The 9,646-nt window shown below is 35.6% G+C and overlaps 1 protein-coding gene across 1 annotated transcript in view; it reads right to left on the reverse strand.

Annotated features, from left to right (window-relative positions):
• LOC117108275 (DNA-binding protein RFX6-like) overlaps positions 1-4,576 on the reverse strand; it is a 24,202-nt gene extending 19,626 nt beyond the window's left edge. Inside the window, exons 1-4 of the mRNA XM_033250249.1 lie at positions 3,568-4,576; positions 2,306-2,487; positions 1,365-1,515; positions 476-599 (exon numbers count right to left, since the gene is read on the reverse strand). Coding sequence (XP_033106140.1) covers positions 476-599; positions 1,365-1,515; positions 2,306-2,396 — 366 coding nt within the window. The 5' untranslated portion in view covers positions 2,397-2,487; positions 3,568-4,576. The remainder of the gene's footprint in view (positions 1-475; positions 600-1,364; positions 1,516-2,305; positions 2,488-3,567) is intronic.
• Positions 4,577-9,646: the final 5,070 nt, after the last annotated feature.

Below are 9,646 nucleotides of genomic sequence, written 5' to 3' on the forward strand. Positions count from 1 at the left end.
ATATATATATATATATATATTTCAGTATTATTAACAACTTCGTACCCGACAATTTTAATCAGAAGTGTACTTTTAATTGTATAGATTTTTATTGTTTGATCTTTTTAGTGCAAGAAATTTTAATAGTAAATCTGATGTAATTCAGCACCAATTCAGCTGCCATTCAAATACTGAATACATTTAAACTAAAACTATATATATATATATATATGTATATATATATATATTATACACTATTTATATAGACATAACAAGACACAATGTATGCCTATAGTATATATAATGTATATATACAAATGAAAATATTGTTAAAGTATATTAGTAAAAATATAACAATAGTAATCTTCGTGCAACAGTGCCATATAAATTCTACAATGTAGGCCTATGTATGTATATAATCTATGTGTGACAATGTATATAAGCAAGTTTTATAAATAACATATATGTGTATCGAACTCTTTCTTTGTAAACTTGCCTTCCCAAATGTAGCAGCACACGCAGGCTCTAGGTGTTCTTTCTCACAGAAATCAAGATAATGAGAATATAGAATACAGCGAGGCAAACATACTCCCTCACATATACAATAGTTCTCTTCCAACCTACAAATTCATAATAGAAATAACTTTATGTGATTTTATTCAACAATTTCTAATTTGAACCAAGGAAATACAATTACACTTTGAACAATTATTGTATTCACATAGACATGTAGATATTAACAACATAATTAACAATAAGGATTCTCAACTGGTAATAGCTACCATTTGTGCTGAGAATATAGTCAAGAAACTAGGCCGAAGAAAATATGGAATGATGTTGGAATATATAGAGTATAGTGGCATTTGAAGTAGGCCTGATGTTCATGCACTGCAAACTGAGCTAAACCACCACTGGAACTAACTGTTATGGTTTTCTATTTTTTTGTAGTGCTGCTAAGTAGGGTTCCACTTTCTCTTAAACTCCCCGGACCGAATCTACAATATCTGCTGAATCAGTTTAGGCCTGTCATCACTTTGCTCTCTCTTACGTTTCCGTATCAGCTAAATGTCTGAATACAAGTTAGGCTACCACCACTATCAGGGGCAGATCCAGAGATGTCCGAAAAGGAGGGGAGGGGGGATGGGCGAAAAGGGGCCGAAAGTGGGCCGATCGAGATAACACCACTCTTGACGCACAAAAATAACCTCTGAGGCGTTTTAGGCGATCAATTTTTTCTTTTTCCTTTCTTTCTTTTTTCTTTTTCTTTTTACTTTCCAAAAGGGTGGGAGGCAGGGCCGGCCAAGCTCCCCGCCCCTAAATCCGCCCCTGGCTATCAATGAAAAGAGTACACACCCATTAAAGTATATACACGAAAAACTACGTACCATTGAATTGTCAGTGTTTGTTGCTTTTTCTTGTCTTTGATAATTTGTGAAACTGTTTTCTTTGGGGGTTTATTGGTAACTCTGGTCGTTGTTTCGGTATCTTGCTCAGCTTTTGAATTTTCGTCATCAATAGATTTCTTAACCTTATTTCCTTGATATATAAACATTAAACAGAATCACATTATAATTGGTAATGGCTGTGTATTTATAAAGCGCATATTATGGACAGTGTATTTGCACTTGAAACGCAAGGTCTTGAAAGAAGAAAAATTTTTTTTAAAAATCAAGAAATATCCTAAAATTAACAAAGGGAAACAACCACAGATACAAAGAGAAGACAGCAGAAGGAACCAGTGCCACTGCTCTGTTCTCCAGCACTTTGAGGCCCTAAATAAGGGCTCGCTGAAAGATGAGTCATACATTAAACAATTTTTTTTTAGAATATTAACTTAATTTCTATTAATCACTACGGTATGTACCGCATTATATATATACTGTCTCTTATACACATCTAGATGTGTATAAGAGACAGTTAAGAGACAGTTTTATAGCAGGCCTACAAACAAATAAAACGTTGCTTAGAAAGGGCCTAAATATCAACGTTGTAAAGTATAGATAAGAAGCCTATGAATATCTTCAAGGTTGTTTAGTAGCCACAATAAACATCTATAGAGTTGTATTAGGCCTACAGCATAAATACCAAAGTTGTATAATAGGCCTGTGAATATCACTGCTGTATAGTAGGCCTATAAATATCTGCAGTGTTCTATAGTACGTACAGTATGCATATAAATAAATTACGACATTGTATAACATAGTAAGGACCATACTAAATTCTTGAGAGTGTGAATGCTTGAATGAACAGTATAGGCCAATTACTTATAAACGCACAATTTTTGTATAAAGCTACGTTTTATGATTGGTATACACAAGAAACTCACCATTGTGGTCGAAAGTTGTGTGTCTAGCCGATTTGGTTCTTGTTTCTCCAATGCTGTTGGGCTTACTGATAACACTTGCTGTTCGCTTCATAGTAAAGGCACATTCGTTGATTGAGTGCACACTCAAAATTGCCTGTTACCAGGAGCTGTTTAGGCTTGGCAACTGAACTAGCGTCCTTTTCCTGGCAACGACAGAACATCAGGTTGTAAAGCGTATGTAAATTAGGCAAGTAATATAAATATGATTACGTACACCATTAATTTTTAATGTTTTCTTGATTAGTTCATTTGAAATAGAATTACTTGTCAGCAGACAGACAATTATTGAGCCAATAAACGGGTTTAGAGATATAGGACAAAATAAGACGAGGCTTGCGTAAGCCTAAGTAAATATCGTATTGTTTAAATACATTATTTTCACCATTACCGCTCGATTACAATGTGTCTTTAAACGCTACTGCTTCAGGCCTATTGGAGCATCTAAGTCTAGATTACCCGTGTTAACCAATAAAACCTTACACATCGAAACAGGATACTGATGATAATAAAATACACATAAGCCAGTTGTGGACACTGGGCCTATACGGTTTATAGTCGTTTTCCTGAAGGCTTATTCCACCTCCGAACCATAGGCGAGCGTGCCGTTCGAACGTTATTATTTATTTTAATAGCACATGCTGAAAACAAATTTCTTACGGAAGTTTTAAATGCGCCATACAGACTCATACACATGTCTAGAAATATCAGAGGAATAATTTTTTTTTTAATTTTTTTTTTTTTTTTGGTTCTAGGGCCTATTTCCATTTACCTGTTATCTTTAGCGAAAAAAAAACAAACTGATAAACAACCGAATAAATCAAAGTATAGGCCTATATTTTGTTTTTGTTGCAACACTGCACAAAACCAGGAAAATCAGGAAGAGACAGGCATATAACATACTCACTGTTTGGGTGGATGCACAGCGTTTGGCGGTAGGGGGTGCGTGAGAGTCCGCACCAACTGAAATTTTGAGAATATATGGACCTCTATTTGCCTGGAAATTGCACTCTAATACTTAAAGAATCCTACCGGTACTATGTTCATAATGATGAAAATAATATATCAACAATACATTACAACAATTATTTTTCTTAATACAATTTAGTTGGGTACAGTCTGCTCACCCCTGCATCCGCCCCAGGACTACTGTATTTGCACTACTTTGGAGTAAAACCAGAAGGATTTTATTTTGGTACGTGAATATAAAAGTCGGTAAAACTTACATTCAAGTTGATCATGCATTTCTTTAGACGAATTACATCGGGTAAATTTGGAACGTCGTCGGCCGATTAATCACTACGTAGACACAGTCATAGATCCTAGGCGTTGGAGCGCTGTTACAGACCAGGGCAATCGGCTTAATTAAACATGTAGTATCAGATTGTGTATCATCAAACAAGACGGACACAAATTGATACTTTGATAGTCTGATCATTTAGGCATTATGGGAACGATTTTGTAGACAATCGCTGCAGCAGTTACGGTCATTCACACATATACATACATAACTATGTTTGTGTTCTAAAAGCAAATGTACAAGACATTAGTTCGTTGTTGGCATTCTATATCAAAATCAAATACTAAACAAATCACACAGTAGTAGGCCTACATGAAAAATCTCGGTACATATTAAAAGATTTTTAAAGAAAGGTAAATCGCAGTTACGATAAGTTTACCATGTGTATGATCAATATGCCTAATATTAATTTTAAATAAAATAAAAACTAATTCTTTTTATAAAAAATATTTTATAAACAAATGAACAACTACAAATAATTAACAAGTGTTACCTATTATAGTACCGTAATGATCACTTTCTTTACGTTTCATGTAATATCTGGAATATAAATCATGTAAAATAGGTGTACGTTGGTACAGGTAGCGATAATAGTTCAAATGTTCTTCAATACTATGATTTATTTAAATAGGCAAACTAATATGATCTATTAGGTACAAAGTACAACGATTATGGCTAAAGAAGAAAACTATCACGGTAACACTTAAATCAATTTTAATGTCAATAGATCTTTGGGCAGATAATGGATTGAATAGCGGCAATAACGATCATTCTTCAATTTTAACTTATCTGTTCACGGGTTGTTTCGTGACTGATTACTAAGTAAATACCAATTGGTGTTGTAGGGCCCTTGATTGAATTTTTAAAAATGGTTTTATGGTATTTACCTTAATAGGTCTCTTTCAGTTTGTGTATGATCAATAGTTTAATTGCTTTCAATCTTTCACAATGAGGGTTTATCAACTTGTACCAGCACTATAACGTGCTCCACTTAATGCATACCTATTTGCACACGGCATCGGATTATAATACGCAGTGAAGTGCACTATTAAATACAAATTATGTTTGTAATGTTAAGTTATTGTTTTGTTATGTTATGTTTTGCTATGTTATAAGCTATTTGAATGAGAATTTATAGCGTCTTTTTCTTTATCTACGAAACACTGCATCTCATTCATTTTGAGACAAGTTTGAGAAGAATATTATACTCATCATCATCATCATTATAATCTTCATCATCATCATCGTCATCGTAATCATCATCGTCTTCATCATCATCATCATCCTTTTTTTGGGGGGGGGGGGTGAAATGTTGTCATTATCGTCTTCCAACTTACGCGATCTACTCTTTGTCTCCTATATTGCTTAACTCAGTCCCATCCATCTCTGTATCGGCCTCCCTCTAGGTCTTATATACCAGTTATAATTCTTTCTTCTATCACATCTGATATCATTCTTCTCTCGTATCTTCACGTGCCCATACCATGACGAGAGCAGCTTAGCTCAGTCGGATAATCTGGTGATAGCACTGTGTGTGCGCTGAACCGTGGAGATCTCTAGGTCCCCAGTTCAATTCCCATCGCTGCCTCTCCACCTGGAGGGCTGAAATACAAGTTACATTAGCGCACCGCCTTTCGGATGAGATGTTTAAGCCGTTGATCCCGTGTGCATTTATAACCCATGTGCAGGTTAAAGAACGCAGTATACTCTTCAGAAAAGAGTAGGGGATTGTCTTCCGGTGTACTGTCAAATCACCACCAGAAGGACCCCACTGGAAATAAGTCTTCTTTTAGACTTTCGTGGGCTATCCTCGGTGTTTACACCGAAAAAAAATTCAATCCAATCTAACCATCTTACTCTGCATTCTTGAAATGTGTTTCTTATTATTTGTCTTACATTTTTCTCTAGTGTTATTTTCAAATATCTACATTTAATACATCCTTATATAACAAAATAAATTAGTCATACGCGTGCTTTGACCCTTACTACAACATTGAAAGTTTCCTGTTCGATCCCTAGATGATTAATCACCTGAGGGGGCTAGGTTATCAAAATTAGTCTGTTTCCTGTGATATCGTTAATTGATAATGTATATCGAAATGTTACGATTATCTCAAAAAGACCGAGCTAACCTATTTATCATATTTGGATGGCAAATATTTAGCCAATTATTGAACCCAGAGGAAACGTGTTACAACTAGTCTGCGTTGGTGGTTGCAGTTTCAATGAACGCGCATGTTCTCATCACAACCTGTGTGTCGTCACGTTCTGCACTTAGCTCGAATTTAATTGATTTGTCCAATGTGCACTTTTTTAATAATGTAATTATTGTGTCAGTCAATTATGTAAAATAATGTATGCAGTACTGTGTTATATTTTATAACAAATTGAATGTTTCCACAATAAGGCCCCATAAAAAAAAAATTATTAGTTTATCACCCGCTCCCTCATCACGTTTGGGGAAAATCTGATTTTTTTTTTTTTTTTTTCAATCAACATAATTATATTTTTATTTCAAACGGTCCTTTTTCCATCTTTTTCACTTGTAAAAAAATCTGGATTTCTTGCAAATATGTTTACTGGTACAACAAAAACATCTTTTTTAAATATAAATTTGATTCCATTCTTATGACTTTTATATGTCCCTAACCATTGATCTACTTGTGAACATCGGTAAAATGGGCGCGGGGTTAGCAAAAAAAAAAAAAAAAAAAAAAAAAAAAAAACTTCTCCCCCCCCCCAATTTTTTTTTTATTATAGGATAATTTTTTTTTATAGGGCCTAATAGCTTTTACGACGGAGGTAACTTCATTTACAGAAGTTTTTCACACTGATTTACACTCCTAAGATTTTGACTCCAGACGTCACCGTCTTGTTTGAAATTGATTGTATTGGATTGATTTGACTGCCTACGACCAGGAAACATGTTACATAGGCTACATTTTAAAAAGTTTAGAATTTAAAAACGTGGAAGCTTGAAATATGCATTCATATCTACATTGCACTGATATTGAATGTTTACACGAAACACCAATAACCCTTGATAATAATTGAAATAACTGGTTTTCGTATTTGGTTTAGAGCATTGACAATAATGGAAAGAGATGACAAACATCAGTAGATAAAATTAAAAAATGATAAATGTTGAACTAAGAACTCCGACACCTGTGTCGGCTGTATTATCAAAGGAATTATGAATGTCACCGCGGAGTGGCAATGAGATATCACTTGTTTTGTTTGCTTCTCCACAAACCCTATACTGTATACCTATAGGGTCTGTGCTTCTACGAAAGAAAAGATGAACCGAGGTAGAATAGATCTCTTTATCCGATTAATACTATTTAAAGTGATCGAAATTGTTTACGACGAAAACAATCTCCATGATGACGGAAAATCACTCTCAAACCGAATTATGATCTTTTTATAGAATGGATATGGAGGTTCCATGGTAGGGATAAAAACCGCGAAATGAAACCATGGGCATTTTTTTTCTTTCTTTCTTTCTTTTTTTTTTTTTTTTTTCGACTTCGACGATCCAACTTCGGATGGACTTCTTTTTGAGGCTACTTTTGCAAAGTAAAGAGGGGGGATTCTTTTCATAATGAATGCTGTAAATTTGGGAATTACTATTATAAAAAAAATAAATAGGTCCACTGTAACATCAATCTGTATCATGGAGTGTATTACCGGTATTAAATCACCTAAACTACTGTATATACCAAGCGTGTTTGAAATTTATTTTGTTGCTTTCAAATTCATATACTGTGTATGTATACTGCACTATCTCGAAAAAAGCCCATCTATCTTGAAAGGAACCCCGTGTACTTCTTTTAGAGATGGGCTTCATTACTTTTGCAAACTAAAATGGGGTGCTGCAATTCGAGATGGGCTTCTTCTCGAGATTAAGGCCATTGGGCTTCTATTACAGATTTTATGGTATTAAAACAATATTGTCAGCCCCCCGTCGGTAGAAGACCGCCGTTGCAGCGTGCATTCGGCTTAAAATTGTGGCCTCAATATTGGTTTGGGCACGGAAAATTAGGTTCCATGGTTAAGGAAATCACCATGAGACCATGGCGGAAAATATTGATTAAAAATAAATTCGGTCCCAATGTTAAGCCCTGTCCAGACTATCAAATTGTATTTGACAATGCCCATGTATAGTAATGATGTGGCTATATATGGTCATGACGTGATTGGCATGTTACATGATTTCGATAATTTGATAGTCTGCGACAGGGCATTTTGAGAAATCACTGTGGTCACGTGACAATTATCGGTTAAGAAACGAATATGTTCCATGGTTCGGGGAACCACTAGGGGGATGTGGAATAGCCGCAATCGGGATGATCAGTCTGGGGCTTATATTTACTTCTCCATTATATCGGAAAGATAGCAGGCTTATTCCAAAGCATCACAATGGCCAATAAACCACTTAAACAAACACAACTGATTAAACAAAAGCCTGTATACTTCACAAATGTTGTCTAATGGCTTGGAAATTAATGGGTTTCAAGTGATAATCTGACAATGATGTGATCACCGACAAGCTGAACAGCATCTATACGTCTGATAGATAAGGAAATACCGTTCTATAACGGTAAAGGTATATAGAATAACTGCACTGAATTTTTTCTCACAAGCGTGTACCAACTCATTCGACAACTTTTTTCTTCCAAAGTTTCAGTCATGTTTAGTCAGCTGCAGTAGGTGAGCTTCCCTCGAGTCCTCAAAGTTTCATATAGCCATAGTGTATTGAGGGCGCTATGTTAATTTCATAAGGTCATTTTCATCTTCGGCCCTTTTTAAATCCCGGCTTAAATCGGGATCTTTTCTCACAATTCTAACCTCTTTTGCGCTTGTTTTTTTCTTTTATTTTTCCTTTTTTTTTTGTCTTGACACTGGTTTTGAGAACGCATGGAGACATTACTCTGTAGTATGCGCTACACTATATAAATGGAAGACCATTAACATTTTTTGCTTCCTAATGATTTCGGGATTTTATAAAACTATTTAAAAGAAAATTAACAGCACGCCCTCTGTAGCTCAGAAGTGGCCCAAACAAGACCGATACATTCTAACAGCAACAGCATTCTGTCAACAAAACCCCTCCTTTATAACACTTTTTCGACCACGAACAGCCAACTCTAAAATAGAGGACACCCCTTTTAAGGAACCATAATTGTTATCCCAACTATTTTTGATGGACACCACCAACGTTCTCTCCATATAATGTTTTTATGTTATTTTAGCAGGCCCTATATAGCGCTCTTCTTACGGGAGTCTCGCAGCTCTTTTTGCCCTGGTCATTAGAGACAAAATCAATGATACACAACATTTAATTATACGCAAATTTCTCCGCTCACAGAGGGGTTTGGGGGTGGTAGTGTGGTGTGTATATTCCTAGTTTATGCGTGTAATCAGCACTACTAATTCCTAATCACCCTCCTACCAGGTGTCTATTTGTACTCTTGGCTAAAGAGAGGCAAAATGCAGATAAAATGTCTTGGCTAGGGCACAAGCAGTGTGACGAGCATCGGTCTCGAACCCCCTACCTTCCCATTGAAAGTCCAACGCCTTAATCGCTGCGAACACATGATAATTATACATAGGCCTAGGTACAGTGATTAATTGGTCTTTTTTTTTGAAAACCATCACCATCATAAACGACCTCAGTAACTCTATAGTATAAATATAATGGTAATATGACATCATGCATTAATCCTTTAAGTTGTATAGAAGAAGATCTAAATACTTGGCATTGCCCCATGTGTCCTTGTTCTGAATCTGGATCAGGACTCAGGACTAAGTATAGCGGAAATAAGCTCCAGATACTTTATATGAACTTCCGTTAAAGTACCGGTAACCAAAATATCTTTTAAGCAGGAGAACTTAGATACACATTTTACTATGACCGCCATCCTTATGTCCGTAGGTCATTGGCGGATCTGGAGGGGGTCAGTGGATCCTGACCCTCCACCTCCGGGGCAAAAAAAAAAATAAAT

This window comes from Anneissia japonica, unplaced genomic scaffold (genome assembly GCF_011630105.1).
Source record: "Anneissia japonica isolate Jap-2015-1 unplaced genomic scaffold, ASM1163010v1 scaffold456_len727751_cov192, whole genome shotgun sequence".
Taxonomy (NCBI): domain Eukaryota; kingdom Metazoa; phylum Echinodermata; class Crinoidea; order Comatulida; family Comatulidae; genus Anneissia; species Anneissia japonica.